This window comes from Eretmochelys imbricata, chromosome 16 (assembly GCF_965152235.1).
Source record: "Eretmochelys imbricata isolate rEreImb1 chromosome 16, rEreImb1.hap1, whole genome shotgun sequence".
NCBI lineage: Eukaryota > Metazoa > Chordata > Testudines > Cheloniidae > Eretmochelys > Eretmochelys imbricata.
The window spans coordinates 20,131,433-20,156,028 of record NC_135587.1 but is presented as its reverse complement, the minus strand read 5'-3'; the positions used below and the strand labels follow the sequence as shown (position 1 = coordinate 20,156,028).

The 24,596-nt window shown below is 43.5% G+C and overlaps 1 protein-coding gene across 1 annotated transcript in view; it reads right to left on the bottom strand.

The window, feature by feature from the left end:
* The window catches only part of COL5A1 (collagen type V alpha 1 chain), a 244,255-nt gene that overhangs the window by 8,354 nt on the left and 211,305 nt on the right, over positions 1-24,596 (bottom strand). The window contains exons 43-64 of the mRNA XM_077835961.1: positions 23,889-23,996; positions 23,170-23,223; positions 21,662-21,715; positions 21,391-21,498; positions 21,238-21,291; positions 21,028-21,135; positions 20,076-20,129; positions 19,257-19,364; positions 17,789-17,842; positions 17,616-17,669; positions 17,034-17,087; positions 16,078-16,131; positions 15,186-15,293; positions 14,256-14,309; positions 14,099-14,152; positions 12,213-12,320; positions 11,512-11,565; positions 11,046-11,081; positions 10,092-10,145; positions 9,288-9,546; positions 8,253-8,365; positions 5,927-5,995 (exon numbers count right to left, since the gene is read on the bottom strand). Coding sequence (XP_077692087.1) covers positions 5,927-5,995; positions 8,253-8,365; positions 9,288-9,546; positions 10,092-10,145; positions 11,046-11,081; positions 11,512-11,565; positions 12,213-12,320; positions 14,099-14,152; positions 14,256-14,309; positions 15,186-15,293; positions 16,078-16,131; positions 17,034-17,087; positions 17,616-17,669; positions 17,789-17,842; positions 19,257-19,364; positions 20,076-20,129; positions 21,028-21,135; positions 21,238-21,291; positions 21,391-21,498; positions 21,662-21,715; positions 23,170-23,223; positions 23,889-23,996 — 1,773 coding nt within the window. The remainder of the gene's footprint in view (positions 1-5,926; positions 5,996-8,252; positions 8,366-9,287; positions 9,547-10,091; positions 10,146-11,045; positions 11,082-11,511; positions 11,566-12,212; positions 12,321-14,098; positions 14,153-14,255; positions 14,310-15,185; positions 15,294-16,077; positions 16,132-17,033; positions 17,088-17,615; positions 17,670-17,788; positions 17,843-19,256; positions 19,365-20,075; positions 20,130-21,027; positions 21,136-21,237; positions 21,292-21,390; positions 21,499-21,661; positions 21,716-23,169; positions 23,224-23,888; positions 23,997-24,596) is intronic.

Below are 24,596 nucleotides of genomic sequence, written 5' to 3'. Positions count from 1 at the left end.
GGACACTTGCACTCCACTGCAGCTGGCATACATGTCACAGACGAGACAGTCTCTTTGTCTGGGTAGTTAGGACTTCATTTCACACACACCCAGCCATTTGCACAAGACCGTTACCGACCAATGAAAAGGTCAAATTATAGGCCTCTGCTACGTTATGACTTTCTATTACAGGACCGTCGCCATGGTTTTGCTGCCATTGCTTGGATGCCAGCCATCCCTGCTGCTCTGAAGGGAATTTTCTTTCTCCTGCTGATTCTGGGCCATCTGTGAATAAAAAAAACTAAGGCAAAAGTGGGGCATACGGTCAAGGGGAGATAAGTCTCCAGGACTTCCATCCTGTTGGAAAAACATGGAAATAATGGGTGAGGTCCGGTGCTAAGTAAGCTCTGGTCCCACGGAAGTCATGGGGCATATTATCCTTGACTTCAATGAGAGCAGAGTTAGGCCAGCACTGAGGGCTTCAGAAAACCCTACCTTCCATCTTCTGAAAGAATTTGTGTTGTCTGTAGTTTGGCATGTGAGATCTTCTGATCCCGGAGGACATCTTTTGATGTATGGGCTGAGATATTTTGCCATTCATTTCGACCAGGAGCTGGTGTTCCACCATCAAATACCTTTGAAACTGATTTGCAATGTGTCATACAGACATAATATTCCTGGCGAAAGGAGCCACAGTCCTGTTCAGGGCTAGGTATGCGTTCTCTTCCTCTGCATGTGCTAGTTTACGGTATGTATGCAGAGGTTCTGCCGGGGGATCCTTCCAAAGCCTCTGACAACACAGCGTTCAAGGCCCTGTCATCTGCTAAATTTGAGGGTAGAAGGATTTAAAAATATACAGCTTTCACCTCTTGTTTAGCCTAATGCTGGAACTTCTTCCACCAAACTAGCAGCACCAGGCCTGGACACTAGGGAAGGTGGTTTAGCCTTTGAGTAAATGATAAATCCACTATCCATTTCAGCAGGGACTCAAGAAACTGAGCCTTTCAATAGACCCCTCGTTTTCATGGCTGAGACACCTTTACACTTCCAGTGCTGCTGAGACTCCCAGAGAATGGCACTGAAACACCAACAGCTGCCAAGTTGAATGCACCAAGAAACCTGGTTATTTGCTATTACTGCCAGCAGCATTTGTGCAAGAAAAGGATCAGAATCTGAAAGAGGCACAATTGTAGCACTAGTAAGTAACAATAGTGAGGATTGGGCAGGAATATGAGGGTATAGGCAGATGACAGCAGATAGAGGATCCCTGAGGGTAGTAAGATTGGACAAAGTGAGTGGGCGGAAGAGGGGGAAGGGAGAAACAGAGGTTATTTGGGGAGGAAGGAGAGAGAGAGGGAGATACAGAGTGACACTAGCAAGATTCAGAGGGCCTACAGAAGAGACAGGCAAAGCCACTGAACCCTGGTGAGGAACCACACCCAGTCAAGGAGCCTATCGGTTTGCAATTTTTAAAACCTTTTACTGCATGCCATGAAATCTAAGGCAATGCATTTGCTCTTTCCCATTCCTTCCCTATTCCATGTAAAGGTATGAAAATCACCTTCTCTCCCCTTATGGTGTATTATATATCTTTTGCAATACACAGCTATGTGAAATACTCTACAGCTCCTTACAACTCAGACCCTTTGATGGACCTGAAAGCAATACTGCTCTGGAAGGCTTTTCATCTGCAACTGGAACCTCATCCTGTAGGCTATCAAAGGCCAGATGAGCGAATGCATAATATACCCATTCCAGTGTGGTTTTAAACTAATTATACAGAGACAGCATCTGCTGTCATGGCCAAGCCAGGAGAGCTGACACTTACAAATGTGATCTATCGACAGTCGTTTCCTTTTGAAATAATCTGGAGAAAAATTTAGACACGCAAACAGTGCAGTGTTCCTTGCGGTGTCATCAAACTTCAAGGTACAGTACACACTGCAAACAGTCGGAGAGATTCACAGCCGGACAATAAAATCAGTAGCAATAGGTAATAATAATAATAAATAATAACAACAACAACAATAATATATACACGTATTTATACCAACCGGTTCTGGTGTCAGGATCCCATTGCGCATCTCCTCCTGAGTGTTAAACATGACTGAACAGGAGAAAGCCATGCATGCCAGATGAGAAAATATGAGTGAGCCACCAGGATATAGAAGGAGATGAACACATGTGCTAACTGCCCAGCACCTGTTCAGGGGCACACAGAGCTGATAGGCATCGCCCAATTCCACCAGGACTCTCGTTTTTTTAAGCTGTGTTTGACCTTGGCATCCAATATCCCTTTGAAGTGGGCAGAGATGTGGTTCTTTAGATGCTGCACTAGGGTCCGGCCTTGAAGCCTTTCAACTGGAGCCAATGGGGTGAGTTATGTGCAGAAGAATTGCTCGTGGAAGCGTGGCTTTGCAGAATTAGTCCCTTCCTTATTTATGCATTACAATAACAATTCATGATGGATGCCATATGGCAATAAATGATTATAGGCTTGGATAGGTATAAAGCATAATTAGCTCTAATAGGAGTCATACACACATGCCAGGGCTGGAGTGCACACCCCAGAAGAAAAGATCTGCAATCTATTTACTTTTTTAACTATGCCCATCACTGAGAAGTGGTAGGAATTAACTCAGTCATCTGTCTGTATTTCACTGACGCAACCAGTGGGTAAGAGATAATGGCATGGAAACATCACACCAGATGATTTTTCTGTTTATTACGTTAATGTCCTTTTTGATCTGTGGGGTTCTACAAACTGTTCCAAAAGAAAGGCCAACATTTTTAAGAGTGGGCACTTCAATTCCTGTTCAGCCACCTAAATAAGTGTCCTGAGATTTCAGCGGTACTGAGAACCCACAGCTTCCATTCACAGCCCCTGGAGAGTCTTTCCATTCCTTTCAACAGCCTTTGGCTCAAACCCCCAGTGTCCAGTGTGTCTGGGACGTGCAGACAGGCACTCAATCCATGGAGATCTAGCTATGGACTTTAACAAAAGTAGGACTGGATGCTTATAAGAGACCCACCAAACTCATTTACATTTTTGACCTAAGTCAGGATTTCAATTTCCAGTCAAAGTGCACTAACTCCCTCCACTTACCAGTACCAGCATTCTGTTCCATCCATTTTTCTGACATTGGCTGTGTTCTTAGAACCAAAGCACTGTTTTTATGGGTCACATGTTTAACCCTGGGGTATTCCATTGACAAATATCTTCTAGGTGCTGGGGGCTCTTTTCAAAAGAAAGGGTAGCATAGGTACAGAGCAAGAAAAAGGCAACAGAGAGAGAGATGAAACAAAGGGCTCCAAATAGCTTTGAAGTTCCTAGCAAAAAACAAAACAAAAACACCCCATAACCGAAATTTTAGACTGGCTATTCAGCCCTTAAAGTGAGTGGCTAATACTCAATGGACTGAACAAAAAAACACCAGTAAAACAGATACAGATATTAATTAGTGAAGTATTTTGAAATTAAGTCATGAGAAATTACCCCTCCCCTTCAAGATGCTTAAGAGGCTGAAGTGCTGGTTTTAAGCCCCTCTGTGACACGTTCAGAATACAACATCGCTGTTTGGGGTGTCCGCTGCAGGAACAGCTATGGAAGCCGTTGCTCTCTCATGGACAGAATCAGAGTGTTCAGCGCTTAGTGACAAAGAATATGGCTTGAGAAAATAAGGCAGTGTCTTTGTTTATTGGTTGGTTTTTAAGGTGGAAGTTTGATGTGTACTGCAGCAAAACTCTGCAGAGGAAGTTACAGGAGGCCCACACAGCTCCAGCAGGCTGACTCTGTGTGTGAGGAAGGAAGGGGGGGAGGGAGAGCTCAGTGGCTTGAGCATTGGGCTGCTAAACCCAGGGTTGTGAGTTCAATCCTTGAAGGGGCCATTTAGGGATCTGGGGCAAAAATTGGGGATTGGTCCTGCTTTGAGCAGGGGGTTGGACTAGATGACCTCCTGAGGTCCTTTCCAACCCTGATAGTCTAGGATTCTAAGGAGATGCTGGGTATATACAGCAGGTCAGCTCCTCTGCTAGTGCAAAACGGTGTAGCGTTAATTCAGGGGTTCTCGAACTGGGGTTCGCAAGGTTATTACACTGGGGGGTTGTGAGCTGTCAGCCTCCACTCCAAACCCTGCTTCACCTCCAGCATTTATAATAGCGTTAAACATTTTTAATTTGTAAGGGGGGGGGTCGCACTCAGAGACTTGCTGTATGAAAGGGGTCACCAGGACAAAAGTTTGAGAACCACTGCTCTAATTACTCCGGTGGTGCTAAGGATCTGGCCCAGTGTGTATTCTTTTCTTCCCAAATCCCATTGATTTCCACAGAGCTCATTACTTGCTTGTTCACAAGTCCCAACGGACCTGAGATTCGTTCAGGAGCTTTCTGTTCTTTGAAGGGCCCTGTTCATGCTAATCATTCCACAATGAAACCTACAAACATAGTTTATGGACCCTTGGATACTGTTCTGTATTTCCATAAAACGCAGTCATTCTACAGTAGATTTCATCTTTCCACAGCTACATCCCAGCCCCCAACACCTCTGGGGCATGTATTGCAGACTAGTGGTTCTCAACCACGGGGCCCGTGGGGGGCTGCAAGGAAGTTTCAAGCGGTCCGCCAAAATAAACCAGAGAGCAGGACCCGTGCTGAACTTGCTGGGGCCCAGGGCAGAAAGCCGAAGCCCGAGTCCTCCCCCACCCCATGTGGGGCTGAAGCTGCAGCCTGACCAACAAAGCTTCGAGGGGCCCCCTGTGGTGGGGGTTCCCAGGCAGTTGCCCTGCTTGCGACCCCCTAATGCCGGCCCTGGCTTTTGAGCTCCTGGATATGCAGGAAACCAGTTGCAGCAGAGTCAGGCCGAGGAATTTTTAATAGCATGTTGGGGGCCTTAGGAAGAAAAAGGTCGAGAGCCCCTGTTGTAGATGTTTGTTTGTAAACTATCTGTGCTTTCCTTCTTTCCTCAATTCCTCACTTCCTTGGTTTCTCTGTTGTAGAATGGAGATATCATGAATTGTTCAACTGACAGAGATTCTTCTTCCCTTTAAAACTTTAACAGTGTCTCTAGGCCAAGTTCTAGTTCACACAGGCTTAGAGAGTATGTGCATGGTTTGAAACCCTTCTTCTTCAGTGGCTTTACTCCATTTCGCCAAGACTAATGGAGGTGGTGTGGGAAGTGGGATACTTCTGCTAGGAGAGTGTACTGAAGACAGACTCATGATGCCCTGGACTCAGCAACAATATCGGGACATGAAACTGAAGGATCTAACTCCAGTGGGTTGGCTTATTACTCTATTACATGCCACATGTGCCCTTAGAGTTGGCTGAAATACAGAAAATAATTCACAGACATTTTTGAGGGAAAAACTTCCCATTTTTCCACTGGAAAACTTCCTCGTAAAAAAAAAAATTTCTGGCCAAGTCTAGTATTTGTGTGGACCCGAACACTGCAGTATGTAAGTGTTGATCTAGGCTATAGTTAGTAGGCTTTGGTAGCACAGTGATGACTGGTTGTGATTCAGAACAGTGGCCAGTTCCAGCTGCTAGATTCGGCTATTGTACTAAAGAAGCTACCAACTCCCGTCAGAGACCCTGATCCAGCAAGGTACTCAAGCGAATGCCTAGTGTTAAGCACCTTCCCCAAAGAGAGTCATATAAATGTGCCTCCAATATATTTTAGTCAGTGTTCCACCTTAATTTTTTTTTAAAGGTGTCCTATGATGGTTATTAGTCCAACATGCAGAGTGCAAACAGTTTGGCCATAACCAAAGCGGACGTGGCTGACGTGCTCAGATTCAGACTGTAGGGCCAAGGTTAGCCACTTACCAAGGAACCCCGCTTGTACTGACTATACCAGGTGGAAGGCTGCTCTTTGGGCCAACGAGCCATTTTGCTCTGTAAAATATGAGACGGGTTAAAGACCAACAGAAAGCGGTAGGGTGCCTCTTACCAGTTTACCGCGCTTGAATTCACTGAACCAGGAGCCCGGGGTTTCCTTTGGCCAAGAAGTAATTCTAGCCTAAATTGTGGGCGGGAAAGTGGAAGAGAGAAAGAGAGAAACAAAGAAAGAAAAGGTTACATTCAATTGCACATCCTGGGTCTGTCTGTCTCACTGAAACTGTCCAACTTTAACACATAGTTTCTTAAACTTTATACACTGGTAATAAAAACAGTCTGCTGAGCCCTAGGGTCCTGACAGCTTCTAAATTAGAAGGTTCATCGCTTGACATTGGGGTTAGGACATTCCACCACGACACACAGGTATAAACTGCCTTGGCATCACCTTTCATTGCTACGAGGTTAATGATCTGTAACCTCTAGATATCTGCTGATGGAAAATTGGCAGCACATTTTGCGGGAGGATGGCAAAAAAAAAAAAAAGAGAGAAAAGTATTAGCGGAAAACGATCTATTTATCTACATGGGGATTGGTGGGGGGCAAGGATGGAAAAGCAACACTGAAAATGGAGAAGGCTGATGTTAGTCCAATGTCAAATCCAGATGTGCTGGGGCCAGGAGAGGCTAGGCTAGGTGAATTAATAAAACACCAGCATCTGCTTTGTGTGTTTGAGCACCAGTAACATACTGTAAATGGAATGTGTAGTCCTTGGCAGGTAATGAACCAGAATACATGGTGGAGTCCCAACTGAACAGTCTGTAATGATCCAGATTGTGACCTTGATAAGGAGAAGAGTTGCCAAACCATCCTTCCTGGAGGACCCTTTACAGCTGTGAATTTGAATATTCCCTTTTCAGTCAGACCAAGGGATGTGGTTAATGGGGGAGGAGGCAGCAATAGAGTTTAGTTAATATTCCCTCATTATTCCACCAGCTTCCTCATTGTTGCTTTCACTTGCTCCAAGAACAATGACTGAACTAGATGTAGGTGCTGTGGGATTATTCTCTCCTGCACAGGAGGAGAACCATAACATGAAACAGTGCATTTTTGCCATGCTGTGGATGCACTGAGACAGGATACATTTTTCAGGCCACGCAGCAGCCCATAACAAAATAGCCACAAATACCTATGCAAGTAATTAATGTTAATGAGGCAGATAGGCTGGATTCTCCTCTCACTTATGCCATTGTATGTGTTAGAAGAATCAGTCCCACTGGGAATACTGCAGTAACATTATCTACTTGCAAAGTCAATACCGTAAGAATTTTTAAAACTACAAAATCATACTCAGATTTTGATAGTTTAATAATCAATGACTGGAGAAGAACAACGGTGGTCTAACACCAAAGAGAAGAAATGTATCTTCTGTTTAAACAATCCCCAAAAGAACCCCTGGGAAATTCTGCACTGCACATTGCTTGTTCCATGCTGATGTATATTTCTAGGGGTTGAATTATCTCAGCAAGTGAACAGCTTATATCAGGGTGCACAGGAGTGATGAATCTCTCTTATCTATACCCTAACCCAGCCTGTGAAGTCCTTCTTGATGGTACTGAGAGGATCCTTGGCAGCCACCTTGGAAGAGATCACATTTACCTAGTGGAGACACTAAATTTAAGAGTAGGACTTTACACCTGATGATCAACCCATAATATAAAGCAGATGGATATGGGGCAGGGAGGAGCACCTTACTGCAACTGAAAGACACTTAGAGAACTTGTCATGGTCAACTAGAGTTACTACCGGAGGGATCCTTGGAATTATGAGGATGGGAAAGCATATCGTTGCCCGTTAACTAAACTGATTCACACCCCGTCTGTGTACCAACTGAATGCCATGAACTGTCCTGATCCTCGGTGTGGTAGTTTGGAACACCCAAATACCCAACATGAATAACAGGAGAAATTACAGCAGAACAACATTTCTCCACTATGTCAGAAGATTCGGTCAAAGTAGAAGAGGAACCAGCAGTGCTGAGGGACAAAACCATCAGAGTAGCAGCAACTGCTGAACTGGGGATAAAAAGAGTAGATTAAATAAACCTCATGGTGAACTACAGTAGAGACAATGATGGAGAAGTTTGTCTTTGTAAAGCAATGCAAAAAAAAGTAAGGTATCAGCATTCATCATGCTTCAGAGACCATCAAAACCTTGCCCTAAAACAGTGTAAAAAGTGCTTACTCATAAAGTGAAATGCGCTCAGTAAACATATTCCAAAACCAGTCTTGAGTCTGACATTAACAAAATGTATTGGATCTTTAATTTTTACTTTCCATTGTTGAGGTTATCTGATCAAGGTGACTAGCTATGAATATGCACAATAGAAAACACTCCATTACCAGCTTCAGAAGAAAACTATACTGTTTGTGGGAACTTACTCCTTCAGATTTCTTATCAGGGAAGATACAGGTCTCGCCACCAGCTGTGAAGTTACAGTAAACTTTGAAAGAGTCCCTTGAACATCCTTGATTAGGATCAACCCAGTATTCACCTGGAAGTTGAGGAAAAATGATTAGCCTATATGAAGTTAAGAATGTATCAGAACTTCCACAACTTCCTCAGGATCAAACCCAACCATTTCCATCCCAGGGATAAGATTATATTACATGTATGTGGACAGCCAACACGTTTCTCCTTATATAGAGAATAGAGTAATAGAGACCTGGATATAACAAGGCTCCGCAGTCAACATGCAAAGTGCAGTATGTGGAACAGGTCATCATTACAAATTCAAAACTGGAACACTACTACAGTGATCCTACTGCAGCCTTTTAGGCACCTGAAAAATTTCCAAATAAACGCTTCATTAATTCCAACACCTATTAGTGGCTATTGGAACAGGTGGTAGTCATAGGGTAGACAAGGCTCCAGTGGCCAGACCCACAATCTGGCCCCCAGTATATATCTATACAGTACTTCATGCTTGACACATTGGATTTATAGTAGAACCGGTTGGATATTTTCCGTCAAAACTGTGTTTCAGTGGAAAACATGGGGTTTTGACAAAACTAAATTTTTCATGAAAAGTGTGTCTACTTCCTGTGGAAATGTTCAGTGTTTCATTGAAAAAAATGGAATGCCTGAAACACCCCCCCATTTTTGACTTTCGGCCAAAAACTGAAGTATTTTGATTCAAAGTGGAGCTGGGTTGCCTCATGGGAGTTGCTGTTCGAGTGCTTTCTGCTCCCATTCTCCTCTATGGGCTAGGCTCTCCGTCCTAACTACACCTCCCAGGGTGCAACAGGGTGAGGGGCTCTTGTGACAAGCCCATACCCCTCACCTCATGTTTGCAAGAAAATAAAAATCCTATTTTCCTACCAGCACTAAGTTGTACTAACAGGGTTTTGCAGATTTATGAACTCTGCTGGGAGCTCTTTCTGCCCCCCACCCCACTCCCAGCCCCAAGAACCTACCATCTGGGAAGTCAGGGTGGCACAACTGCAAGTCCTTGCAGGTACGAGCTGGGTTATGCTGGGTGCCCAAAGGATGCTTCATTTGCTCAATTTCCAGTTTCAAAGAGTTCAAGGAGCCGAAGATTTCCTCCATGCCGTCCGCATAATCCATGTAGTTGTCGGTGTTTCCCTCATCAACCAGTTGGCTTGCATCAATGTTACGTCTGGTCCTCTTGGAGGACTGGATAGGCAGGGGTTGGATTACTTCCCCAGGAGGACCCTTGGTGTGAGGAAAGAACTTGCAACGTTAGCTTCATGGGGGAAACGTGAAAGGAACAGAAGAGACAGCCACAGGAACGAACATGCTGCACTAGTGACAGGAAGATTCACCGCCACAGGACACGCACACACAGGAGGTCTCAAAGGTCCATTATGGTACTAATGAAAGTCCTCAATCACCAGTGAAGTTTACAGGGCTCAGGCATTCAACCTGTGTAGTAGGAGAGAGTCTGGACAAGGCGTGCAGACTGCTGGGAAAGTCTTTTGGTGCTAAAAATATCCACCCTAGTTGGAAAGTCTTTCAAGAAAGATTCTTCACCTTCAGCCTGTGGGTTGAACCTTTCCACGCACACCTCTCTCCTTTTTTTTTGTTCAGCCTTCTTGCCTCACCTCCCTCTCTGGTATTTCTAAGGCATCTATCTCCTCGGTATGGACTCACTGCATTCTGCCTACTTATCAAGAACTCCCGGGGTTCCCAGCGGTATGTCACACACTAATTCTAGCTCTCATTTCACCATACACTTCACCACAATGGGTTATACTTACAGGAGGTCCTGGTGGGCCTGGATGGCCAGATTCACCCTTTGGACCCGTTGGGCCCTGAGTGCAAAAAACAGAAGCAAGTGTGAGTGGCTCACTCAGTAAATACCAGCTGTCCATGCATGTCATTCTTTCTTTAAATTCCTTTCTGAAGGAAGGGCTCTTCCTCAGCCCCCAGCTATACCAACCACACATGGTTCTAACTAGGGCTTGTCAAAATATTTTTTTGGGGGGATGAAAAATAGCATTTTAACCAAAATGAATATTTTTGCAGAACATTTTCATTTTGGCAGAAATTTTCTGATATTTTGCTGAAAAAATAGAAGCTGAGAAACTTTTTCAGTAGAAGTTTTTGGCAAAATGTCCATATTTTGGTTAGGATTTATGTAGGCTTCTTTTTTTTCCCCAAAACATGAACATTTTAAACCAAAAAGGTTTTCAGAAACTGAAACAGAAATTTTAGGTTTTTGTTTGTGTAATGAATAACTGAATTTTGTGTATAGAACATACTGATAAACACATTTTTTTAAAATTTCCCCATTAAAAGTAACTGGCATTTTTCAACCAGCTATAGTTCTAATTTCACAGAGGAGGAACTGGTGACATTAAACTAACTTAACTGGGTGTTTTCCACCCATTTCTTCGCTCTGTGTCACACCTACCACTTTTCCCTCACTGTCCATTTTTAAGGTCTCCATCTTTACAGCTATAGTTTTTCTTCTTACTTTCTACTGTTTTCATATTTCTGATCTTCTCAACAGTAATGTGGCAGAAAGTACAATGTGCTTAAAAGAAATATTTCCAATTATAATTTTTCATTTTAAACAGCCTGAAAGGACTGTATTTGCTAAGATAATCTTTAGCTAATTGCCTTGACTCTGCTGATTTCTAATGGTGACAGTATGTTATGCACCTAATAAAAATTCCTCAGCCTTTTAATTTTGTATTGTCTATACTTACTGATGACCCTTTAGCACCCTTTGGACCAGGGGGACCCTGAAGAGAGGAAAGAGAAAAATATAACATTAGCATTGGGCAAAAAATGTGAAATCATTTCATAGTCATTTGAATTTTTCAATGAATTCACTTCAGCCATGTTTGTGCCCGTTTTCATTTTCTGCGGACATTTGAAGAGTTTGACTTTACTTGCCTATTAGTGAACATCAGAAATGTATTATTAATAATAACAAAGCACTTCAAAGTGCTACACAAATATTGATGAACTTAGCTGCACAATACCCCGGGGAGGTGTGTATCACACATTTATCCATATTTCATGGAAGCTGAGGTACAGAGCATTTACGTGACTTGTCAAAGGTCACACATTGCATCAGTGGCAGAGCCAGAAATAGGCCCCAGATTGTTTGACTTGCAGTTCTGTGCTTTTGCTGTTTGACCAAATGGTTTTTTGATTTCAGCTACATACCGGTAATCCTGGTGGACCTGGCGGTCCAATTGGACCAGAAGGACCGGTGATACCCTAAAAAGTAAAGGCAAAATAAAGTTTATTTCAATGTATTCATGTTGGTCATCATCTACGTACCATGAGCTCAGATTTCAAATTTGGGTGCTTAGTGACTGATGACTAAGTATGGAATAAAGCCCCCATCCTGCGGACTTATCCATGCAGGTGTGAGCGTCTACACACAGAGATCAGTGTACCGTCCCAGGGCCTGACTCCTTAAAAGAGCCACCTCATTTCCAGGTCTCACTTTTTTCCATTAGAGATAGGCCCAAGTTGCCCACTTCCCTGACCTTTCAGAGCACGGGGATTCAGCGTCTCTTTAGAAGGACAGGCCCAAATCACTAAGACCAAAACCAGTTTTGGATCTGGAGCAGAACTTCCCTTAAACTGAATTCCTTTAAGCTGAATAACTTCCAGCTGGTGTCCATCTCTAGCTTCTATAGGTACCGTATAGTATATTTGTATAGGAAATGTCATTAAAAAGTTAGCAAAAGCACCCTGTGTCATGCTGAGATGATGCTTCTGACCAGAGAAGGCCAACTACGCTATTAAAAAACAAGGTTTTAATCCTTTAAGCCCATATGAAGGCTCAGCATCGCTTCCCAGGCACATTTAATGAAAGACTCACGAATGACTCCAAAGTGCCCCTAAAAAACACCTACCTGCTCTCCTTTAGGTCCGGACGAACCTTGGGGTCCTGGGAGACCTCTGTCACCCTTTTCTCCCTGCTCACCAGGGGGCCCAATGAGGCCAATTAAACCTGGATGACCCTAGAGAACATAAATAGCAGAGGTTAATTAAGATCAGCTGTGTCATACTCTGGAAGATGTTGAGCACCAGAAACTCCTCCAGAAGACCCATCTATAAAAGGAAGAAACTAAACAGGTGGAAGGAAAGTGTTTGTACCTTTTGGGAATCCGGGGATGGGCAGGCACAAGGAAAGTGTTTGTAGCTGAGCATGAAAAGCAGCCAAAAATGCCCACAACTCCGAGTGTAATGAAAAACACGAGCTTTTTGCTAAAGGAATGCTGTAAAGATGATGACAGAAGTGGCACTGCTGTACTCTGGAGTCTGTTCTTTTCATACATTGACATATGCCGTGTTAATTTCTACAAATAAGGTTCAGAACCATTACCTCAAGCAAGCGTGTCTACCAAGTTACTGCCTCTTTCTTTGCCTCTTGCTCACTGGGTGCGCTACACAGCATTGATAACTAGAGATTGCATAGGGACATAAGCATAACAGAACGGATCAGTTTAGTTTCCTGCATAATGTATCAATGCCAGGTAACTCCCAGGAAGGTATAACACATTAGCCATGGATTCCAACATGTAATGCTACACCAGAGATGGGCAAACTACAGCCCGCGGGTCACATCTGGGCTGCGGGACCGTCCTGCCCGGCCCCTGAGCTCTGGCCCGGGAGGCTTGCCCCCGGCCCCTTCCCCACAACGGGGTGTGAGCTCCTGCTGCTCTGAGCAGCATGGAAAAGGGACGGTGGTGGGGGAGTTGGGTAGGGGGTCCCGGGGGGCGGTCAGGGGTCAGGGGGCGGTTGGATGGGGCAGAGTTTCTGGGGCAGTCAGGGGTTAGGGGGGGTTGCATAGGGCGTGGGAGTCCCGAGGGGCCTGTCATGGGGCAGGGGTGTGGATAGGTCAGGGCACTCAGGGGACAGGGAGCGGGGGGATGGGGGAGGGATCCCGGGGGGGTGGGACAGTTTGGGGACGGGGGGCCCAGGAGGGGGCATTCAGGGGACAAGGAGCAGGGGGGGTTGGATGGGTCAGCGGTTCTGAGGGGGACAGTCAGGGGGCGGAAAGTGGGAGGGGGCAAATAGGGGGTGGGGGCGGGGGCCAGGCTGTTTGGGGGGCACAGCCTTCCCTACCCGGCCCTCCATACAGTTTCGCACCCCGGTGTGGCCCTCGGGCCAAAAGGTTTGCCCATCCCTGTGCTACACACTGACCTATGGGGAGAAATTTCTTCCTGACCCACTTACAGGTCTTCCTGGTCAATGAACCCATCTGATACTCAACATATATACCCTGAAGATTCATAACTGAGGTAGTTGTTGTGACAGACACCTCTTGTATGCTTGAGGCCTGCTCTAAAGAACTGCCTGACAGTATTATATCCTGATGTTATGATATCCTCAACAGTCCCTCTTTCTGTTTTAGCACGTCCTGTGGTGAAAACAGTGAATTCTGGACCAATGTGGAACCTTACTGTGTACTATGCATAGAGGGATAAATCCATTCCCATGCAGAGAGACTGCACAAGGCCTATGCACCACTTCAGTCTCATTTAAGACCTCAAAATAGTGTTTATACTGGACTTAAGCAGTGCCGAGACCTTGTGCAGCTTACTTCACGGGGGGGAGGGGGGTTTTCACCCCAAAAGCTATAGAATCTGTTATAATATACATGTCATCACCATAGCATCACTATTGACATCTATTACGTACTGTCCTTAGAGTTGCGGGGGTGGGGAGGTGGGGAGATCAATGAAATGAATTTGAAAATAAAAGTATCTGAACATGTTTTATGTAGCAGTCTCACCTTTTCACCTTTAAGACCTGAATCTCCCTTAAGACCAGGTAAACCAGGTGGGCCCTTAAAAAAAATAAAGGAAGAGGAAACTCAGATAAAAATAATATACACCAAATGCAAGATTCAGTATATAAGTAACCAAACAACTTGGATTATAAAGACATACCAGTGGGCCTGGAGGACCATCGGGGCCTGGGGAACCGGGGAGCCCTTGTTCACCCTGTAAGACAATGCAATCCACTCAGATTAGGCATTCATAGTAGAGGCTGTTCAGTGGTGAAATTCTAGATCTGGGCACCCCAAACTTTACCCCTCCATATGTGAACTCTGTGGGTTGGGCCCATCTCTAGAAAAAATGATTCATTCTATAACCATTATTACATTTATATATTTTAATCTTAATTAATCTTAATTTTAACACCCAATGAGAAATGCTCCAGGAGCACACACATGGTCTGGGCCTGATGCAAAGGCCACTAAAGTCAGGAGTCTTTCTAGCAGCTTTAAGGAGCTTTGGATCAAGTCTTCTGAAATTAAAATAAACAAACAAAAAAGCAAAACACAAGGCCCAATCTTGAAGTCCTCCTTTACTCCTAAGTGGCAATGAGAGTTTTGCCTGAGTGCACCAAAGAAACTAAAGTAAATAGTACTTTGGTTCCCGAGTGCGTAAGTCTCTTTTGAAAATTGGACGTAGGCACTTCGGAAAATTTTACCCTTGAGCTTCTTCAACCTTTAATAAAAAATGAAAACCAAACAAACACGGTTTCCCTTGACTTCCTTGTCCCCACCATAAGTGAAATAAATACCAACCCACCCCAAAACTCAGCCAAAAGCCATGGAAAAGAACAGATACACCATCATGCTTTAAAAGTCAGCAGACTTGGCCTCTATTGCACCACTGGGCGGTGGGGGAGTGAATTCTAGAGCCAAGGCCCCTCTACTAAAATCACCTACCCACCAGACATCAGGCATTTAAGTCTGGAGACTGTTCGCTTCTGTGGCTCAGCTTCCTCTTCAAGAGATGCTTTATTGTAAGGCCTGGCATTATTCCTGTTCAAAAGCTTGCTGGGGCTAGCCTCAGTTTTTAAATACTCACCACTGGGCCAGGAATTCCTCGAAGGCCATCGGGACCAGGTTTCCCTGGAGCTCCCTGGGGACCAACAGGACCTGTCTTCCCAGGAGGTCCTTCCAGGCCAGATTCACCCTGGTGGCAGGCAACAAAGTGATTCAGTTTTCAATTGAGCACCAAATTGTTCTTTAAAATAGTCTAATTACAGTTGATCAGACCTAGTGTGATGCATGCAACTCCCTCCTTATTTTTATACCTTCCAATAATCTGTTCTTCCTGCCACACCCCATCCTGCTCTCTAGTGCACCCACTGAAAGCCAAATCCTGGAGTTGCAGTACTTTTTTCCATTTCCACCTGTTTACTGACCAACTTACTGTAGTACTGCTTAGACTGTAAGCTCTACCATCTTTTTGTTCTGTGTTTGTACAGCACCTAGCGCAATAGCGTGCAACTAGAGCTCCTGAGTGCCACCACAATGTATATCATAACTAATAATAGTAATAATGTAACTTACAATACCATTTACAACACTATTCTAATTTTGGCTCAGCATTGTTATTGGGATAATCACTATTTGCGAATATCATGTTTGCTTTAGGACATTACATAGTCCTGTATACTATTGCTACTATTTACAAAACAGTAAATGACACTTTCGATACCAAAAACATATTCCAAAGCCCTTTACAGTTCCATAAATATCCAGTGGAATTTGTTAAATGGCAAAACAAACACTTAGAAGATAAGTCTTCCTTTGAAGTTGGTGGCCCCAAATTCCAGGGTTTATGGTTTGTTGAAATACAGAGTGAAATGACATTCTGTTCTTCCCACACAAGATTTTATGAGGTGTTGCATACAAAGGGCGGCAGAGGGCACATCTGAAGATTCTGATTTTATCAATATACGTTCATCCCTTACCTTGGCTCCTTTCTCTCCTTGTCTTCCTTCAGGACCTGCTGGACCAGGAGGACCCTAGTGAGAACATGAAACAGAAGCATTAGCATCTTAGACCACAGCTTGTCTGGAATGGCTGTGGTGGTATTTACAGAGATACTGTAAACAAAGAGGAAAATAACATCAAGGTGGCTATCTGCCAATGGCCTTCAAAATTAACACCCTAATAAATTAACCCTCAGATGAACACTTGGCAGAAATAGGATGGGAGAGCCAGATGTTTTATCTCATTTTATTTTGGATACCAATAACCTGATCTAAAGCCCATAGAATTCAATCGGCACCTTTCCATTAACTTCCACTGGCTTTGGATTGACCTCTAACCATCTTTAAACACTGCCAACAAACTATTGCATTTCAGTGTGTGAATTCTCTCACGTTTTGTTCTTAGTTTCAGAAAATAAATTATTATGTGTTACTGATTCAGTTTTTGGGGGGGTGCTCACACGTGTACACACATGGGATCCACATGCACACATTTTTGGGAGAGCTGGTGACAAATTCCACTGCCTTGTGGACTCCAAGAGCAGTGAACTTTCTGCCTGTTGGTGTTTGCAGGATCAGTCCATAAACAGACAGGCAAATGCATATCAATGTTTCCAGTGTATATTATTTTTACTGACCATTTTGCACATGGGCTAGAACTCCAGCTGGTATAAAAAGGCACAGCTCCATTGACTTTTGCGCATTTGAACCAGTGGAGGCTTTCTATACATCAATATGACAATATTGCACGGTTGATATTGAAATGACAAATGTTGCCATGCAAAGCAGATATTTACCATTTGATCAGAACTTTAAGAACTCTACTAAGTGAACTGACTGGATAAGGCCTGTTAGAATTAAAGCATTATGATGATACTAATTTCAGAAATCTCATTAAAATGTACATGAAACAACATTCTAACAAATTAACATACCCTCTTCCCCGGGGGACCTGATGGGCCTGGTTCTCCAGTTGGGCCAGGAGATCCCTAGGTTAAAAGTAGAAGAAAACAGCTCATAATTGTAACATGACAAGTAAAAGAAACAGACCAGGTGTCTTACATGTGACCTGAGCAATTCTAGCTTGCATTACAATTAAGAATTAAGGAGAGGTAGACAATATGAGGTCTGACTGCTAATCAGACAGCTGGTATCTTATTTTACCCCATTTTATGATGCAAGAACAAAAGGGTGACTTGAAATATCATAGGCATCTTAAAATGAATAAAAGGAAACACATAGTATACTCAAGCTACAGAGTCCACTGCTGGTGGACAGCTAGACTTAGAAGAGACGGCAGGATTTTCACAGCACAAATGGAAGTCAGGTACTTAGCTCCCAGTAGAAGTCAATGGGAGCTGGGTGAGTAACTACCATTTGTCCCTTTGGAAATCTCTCCCTATGTTCCTACATTTCTATTGATTTGGGCAAAAGTTAGACCTAGGAACAAGGAGCAGCAGAATGTGAATACAATAATCCTAATACCTAACAGACCTTGCATACCAGAATGTACTTACAGTCTGACCAGGTTCACCATCATCACCTTTGTCACCGGTGGGACCATCTTGACCCTAGGAGGAGGAAAATGAATTTTATATACAGTACTAAGAATTGCCCTTCTCCAGTCTAGTGTGAAAGCAGTTCATTCTGACTGCCTCACTGAGATCATTTCTGAATGATTGGCACTTACAGCTGGGCCAGGTTCTCCAGGGGGACCAGGATCACCAGGAAAACCAACTGGACCCTGCAAAAGGAAGGAGAAAGATATCCCAAGGTCAGCTGCGGGACAGTTACCAGAGAACTCTAAAGCAACATATATTTGTTATTCCAGACACAACTGAAAGAGCTTCTATAAACAGCAAAGTCTTGAGCCACACAGCTCTGACATGTTCAGATCCCCAAAGCTGAAAGGATCCTAAGTTTTGGATCATGCCATCATACATGGAGATGAGCTGTGAAGTTCAGATCAGGATCCAAACTTTTGAAAAGTTCAGGGGTGTTAATAAACAATGTTCGGGTTAGCCCATTATAAACATGGGGCAAGTCATAAAAACTTTTCCAAACTTTGAGACTGTTTGGAGCTGGAGGTTTTGTTTTGATTAATTAAGGGTCATCATTGAAGTTTGGATCCAGATATGAATGAAGTTGGGGGAGCCTCAAGAAAGGCCTGGGGCAGGGGGTGACACCTGGAGGTTTGGGACAGGCCTCTAGCAGCAGCTTAGAATGTGAAGATAGAAAGTGATAAAACTGAACTGCCAGGCTGTTTAAAAACATAAATATCACTAGAATTTAATTCCATTGGACCAGCTCCTCAGCAGCTGTACATCAACAGTATTCTACTGAAGCCAATAGTGCAACCTGTATTTACGCCAGCTGAGGATCTGGCCCATTCTGTAGAGCATCTTTCACACAGGGAGCATCACAAAGCATTTAATGGCTCAAACATGCTGCCATACTTCCCAGTACAATGCCTACAGAATACGTTAAATGACTTCCAGAATGGTGTTCAGGCAATTGGAATCTCACGTTATTGGTAGAAGCCTAAGACCCATCTGTTAAGACATATTAATAACTCCACCACCTCCTCTAGTATTTCATGCCATCCTTGTTTATCACATACTATAGTTCTTCAGCCAGTGAGCATCAAAGCAAGAGGCAAGAAAACCACCATGCCATTCTCAGCTGGTGTAAACTGGTTCGCTCAACTGATGTCAATAGAGCTAGAATGATTTACATTAGCTGAGGATCTGGCCCTAGAGGTGCAAATCCCAAATGAGGAAATACAGTCATTTACTAAACAAAACTTACTTCGCCTTTTAAATCGCACATATACTGTTCTGCAAAGTGTGCTCTTGTGCAGAAAGCCTACGCCCCACTTAGACCTTACGATAGGATTTTACATGAGAAGTGAGCAGGACATAGAGCTCGAGGTAGTCATCTGTGAGAAAGGACTGATCATTCTAGTATTATCTGAATATACTATAAACTAGGACTATTTATCCTTAAAATCCCAATGGAATTGGTTTGAAATTGGGCACCACTAGAAGTATGGTTCACTTGACTGTTAAGCCATTTCAACTTTCCTGAGCATCTTTGGAACACAGCTTTCAAAAAGGAACGCTCCGTTTAACACTCTTCCTATATGATGGGCTACTTACAGGGCTACCTTTAGGTCCATCATCACCTGGTGGACCTTTAGGGCCAGGAGGACCAGCAGCACCGGAGGGGCCTGCTTCTCCCTTTTCACCTCTTTCTCCTTTAGGACCCTGCAGGGAAAACAGGATTTTCCATTAGGTAGAGAAAACCTGGTATTTACTTATTTGTTTTATATGTTCAATTACACCTCTCAGAACACCTGGACATTATTTATTATAAATACCTGTTCTGAATAATTAGACGGCCCCTGTGTTGTTCTTATTAAGGCCTGTTTTATTTCACAACTGTTCTTTTTGGTTAAACGTACCATAGCATGGTAAGGCCAGCCTGCTGTAAGCTGCAGCCAATCACAGTCTGTTCTGCCCACTGCCATCCACAACCCTTCCTTCCAAAATGGAGGATGAGTTCAGTCTCTGCATCCTTACCCATCAATGACCATTATTCCACACAGCACTCTACAAAAACCTGAATTTCCAACGCCTCAAGGCAAAGCCTGGGGAAAGACAGGCCTGAAAAACCTTAGACTTTCAGGGAGCACTGGGAGGGGGGGGGGAGAATGAATTCCATTGTCCTGATTCTCTTAATATTTCTGCTAAGTCTAACCACTTGCCTGAGAAGTTCATTGTAAAACAAAAATGCCATGCTTTGGCAAACAAAGGAGATCTGCTGAGCTTTCAAGGCAATTCACACATGTGGGGCCAAACTCACCATAATGAGAGGGATCGTCATATTGTTTACCCTGCCTTGCAACTGCTCTTGAAGGCACTAATCCTATTCAGTTTCAGTTAAAACTATGCTATACATATAAATGTACCACTTACCGGGGGACCACCCTCTCCAGGAAGACCAGGCTCACCAGATTCACCAGGTTCACCCTATAGATTGGGGCAAGGGGGAAAATCAAAAGGTTATAGATTGCTACTGATAGCACACCATGGTGGGGTGTGTAGAAAGTTCCTCTTCAACTCAAAGCAGGCACCCATGTCCAGCAGTGAAAAAGATAGAGCTGGTCAGTAAATGGGAAAGTAAATTCCTGGAAATTCTGGGGAACTGGTCATTTGTGGGGTTTTTGGTCAAAAATTTCCAACCAGCTCTTGTTAAAATGTTCTTTAGAATTAATACTCCTAGCCAGCCTGTATGGACCCATCATTGACTGCATTTTCGCCCTGTCCTGATATGTCTTAACCCTGACTGCACAATGTTATCTGAAAGTACACTTCAATCTCCATGACAATTACATCCTTGGATTCTCTAATGAGACCACCAGCAAAAGTGTTAATTAGTTCCCATTGTGGTGGCAGTTCTTGGACACCTGTCCAATAGGAACTAGAGAGACCCCCATCAACATTTGTTTTGTAATCAGGACAGTCCTTAGATGGTAAAACTTTCAGTCACTACCGAGTTGGGCTGGATTTGAAGAAGTTTGGAACACCTGGTCTATATTCATTACCAATGGACAGAACTGTCTACGTCCCCTCTCCATTTTAAACAGTTGCTGGTAGCTTAATGGAGAACTTCCTGGTTAACAAGGCCCTTGTGCAGCATGAGTACCACAGCTCAAGTTGCCGGCCTGTTTCCGAGTAGCAGCCGTGCTAGTCTGTATCCGCAAAAAGAAAAGGAGGACTTGTGGCACCTTAGAGACTAACACATTTATTTGAGCCTAAGCTTTCGTGAGCTACAGCTCACTTCATCGGATGTTTCTATTGATGTCCACGGCAAGGCTCCCACTGATTTCAATGGAAGTAGAATCAGGCCCGACTCAGCATGCTTTACCTTCTCTCCTACAGCTCCAGGATTTCCTATTCCACCCGGAGAACCTTGTGGACCATCCGCTCCTGGTGGTCCGGATGGACCCCTGGGCCCAGGGGGACCTGGTGGGCCCTACAAGAAAGGAGAGGCATAAGTAATTGGTGAAACAATAAAACTTTGGTAGCAGATGCTGATATTAATTATGAAACTGCTGAGGAATTGGATCTCACTTACCATTTGTCCAACATCACCTGTTTCTCCCTTCTCACCAGGTGGTCCAGGCAAACCCTGTGGAAATATGATTATATGGGATATTTTTAGTGGGTTACATCATAAGAGCAACATAGGGACTTATAACCCCAAATATCACATGTCATCGGAAATTACCTGCAAGCCCACTGGCCCTGGGGGACCAGGGAATCCTCTTGGACCTTCATCACCTTTCTGACCAAAGAGGCCTTGTTGTCCTCTTGGACCTGGCTCCCCATCAGCTCCCTAGAGGGAAAGAGATTAGCATTGTTTAATTATAAATACATGTTATATCTGGGACCTCATCCCCATCTTCCATTGTAGTCAATGGCAAAGCTCCCACTTTTCTCAATGGGAGCAAGCTGGGTCAATAATTACGGTAGTTATTAATAATAGCAATAATACTCACAGCTGGACCTGGTTGACCAAGTGGACCTTGTGGTCCAGTAGGACCCGGTGGACCCTGTTTAGAAAAAAGATGTTCAATCGTACGGTTAGCAATACAGACTAAAGTAATCATCGGGTATGGAGAACACAAATGTGCACAATCTAAGAATCAACTCTCCAAAATTCTGAAGTGTTGAAAACAAATAAAAGAGAAAGGGCCTAACTGGGCTCTCACATGTGCCAGTATCCATTAGTTTGATGTCTAATGGATGGAATCACACGACTGCAATCTAGGATGAGTGTGAACAGAATCACACCCTAACATAACTTTTACTATATAGTGCAAAACAATTAGGGGACAGAAAACTTTCTGGAAAGTGAGGAACAAAGCTATGTATTACTGTGTAATATAATATGTGGCCAATAGTTATAACACTACCTCAGAAAACTGTATGACTAGAAGATTACGGTAGCAGAGGGATGCTCAAGGGACAGTAAATGCCAAAGCTAAGGTTGCTCTCAGCGTCTTACCTCTGCCCCCCAGTATATATGCGCTACATATGGGTTTAACTCTATGATCGTATGATATTTCTCCAATAATGTAAAATAATGCCATCTAATTTTTTTTACAAGCTTAACTACTCGTGCAGCATCTTTTCCACTCCTGGAAATTTTAACTGATAGGGGAAAGTCTTGGAATGCTATGAACAACTGAAAAGAGGGGTCCAAATGAATATGCAACTTCAGCTATAGGGGCTACTCCTGCTGTAGTAATGATGGGGCTGTTTCTGCAATGTTAAAATAAGGGGGCATTATACGAGGCCCATTTAAATGTATTCCACTGGAAGACCCTCCATTGTATTTTTCTTTTTACATTCCAGTCTTCTTCTTTCTTGCCACTTCCTTATTTGGGGTTGGTGACTTTTATAGCCTTCTTCCATAACACGTGATCATTTGCCAAACTGTCGTGCAGATAGGTCTCTCTGAGATTCACTGATATCCTGTCCATGTACTGAGCTCTCATCTCCCCCATTGTCATCTTTCATCCCCAATCATTGCAAACTCTTAGATCTCTGCTGGATATGCCCATAGCAACGTAGCCTAGCCTCCCTCAACTTTAGGCTCATTACAACCTCATTACATTTCCTGTCATGGAGTGTCCAATCATCTGACCACCTCAACATCTTCATTTCCATGGTGGAGAGCACACTGATTTCCTTTCTTGTAGCTGGCCAAGTCTCTGTTCCATACATTAATTTAGGTAAAATTACAGTTTTATACACTCTACCTTTTAACCTTTACTTTTTCCTTCTCACATTATAATATGTGTAAAAAAAGGGGTAAATACCAGAGGAAATTATAATTAAATACTTAGTTTTATATTTCCATCAAATAATGGAAAATCCCCATCTTGCAGAGGTCCCATCAGACTAGCTGCTGCCAAAGACATTGTCTAGGACACGTGGAGGACAAAGGGGACTGCAAAATACAAAAAGGCTCATCTTTTTTTATAACAAAGTTCCAGCTTACCTGTTCTCCTTTGTCACCCTTGCTTCCTTTCTGGCCTGGTTCTCCAATCTCGCCCTGTTGGACACAAATGTGTACAGATATGTCCAGAGCTCAGTAACTACTTGTGTATCTACATACTCAGATGACATTTCCCCCTACATTCTGGCATGTCTGAGGCCTGATCCTAGAGAAGCCAACTCATGTAGAACTTCCCAGGGGAGTTATGGGAAGGGAGGCAGGATCGGGCTCCCAGGGTGCAATCAGTTTTTTGAAAACTTTTTTGAAATCTTTCCTCACCTGCTGATAGAAAACAAAAATTTTATTATGCTAAGCTTGTTGGTGGAGAAAGCGAAAGCGAGAGGCATATTTCCGTACTAACCGTCTCTGAATATCCTGCTGTCTAAAGGAGCTTATTGTAGGTGTTGGGGAAATGTAATTAATTTTGGAGAAGATAGCGAACTGGAGCAAGGCCAATAGAATAGGCTCATAGGAGGGTAACTGACTGGAACTTAGTACATAGTTTTGTTGATGAGGAATAGAATCCAGCCAATTCTGTCTCAGCTATACTGACTCTTCAGGGCTAGCGCGACGTAAAAAGCAGTAAAAATGTAATTATGTCACTAAATGGAGCAGATCTGAGTCCGAATACACAGAAGCAACAGGTCTGCCAAATGGGAAGGGGCTATTTTGCATGGGTGCTTCTTGGAGTAGAACTGTACTTAGGAGGAGATTTTTCTCACCTTATCCCCGTCTTCTCCTGGGGGGCCAACGGGACCTGCTGGGCCTGGGAGTCCAACTGGGCCCTGAATACCATCACGACCAGCTGGGCCTTGCGGGCCTTTCTCACCCTGGAGGTACCATGAACAGGCATGTTAAACAATACTCTCTTCCATCCTCTAATTCAAGCATAAAATCCCATTAACTTCACTGCTTATCATCTACCAGTAACCTTTCCTTGTGTTTGCATGTATATAATAGAACCAGTATCTGGCAGACATTTTATAGGTCGATAAGGCTCATGGTCGTAAGCTAGCCATAATTTCCATCTCAAAAGATAAAGAAAGGAAAAAGTGTATCTGACTGTGAATACAAAGATTTTGCTACTTTAATGGTATCATAACATTTTATCTTGACTTTTCTATCCCGTCTCTTTCTCTGAGTGATGAACAAAACTTCTTCAACCATTTGTCATTTCCAAGAGCCAAATCTTATTGATACCAACTCCCACTCTAATTAATGAAGAGTAAATGCTAATTCTACATATGGAATAGACAGAGTTCCTTCTTTCTTCAGTACCAGAGCCATTGACCTATGTGTTTGGTGAACTACTGAAAAATACTTTAAGTGAATAGGGCAACCACTGCTGGCTTCTTGCTTAAATATTTACTTTTTTGTATCCTTCAGAGGGAGTCATCAATTGAATTCACTTTTGTTTATATGAGCTGAAG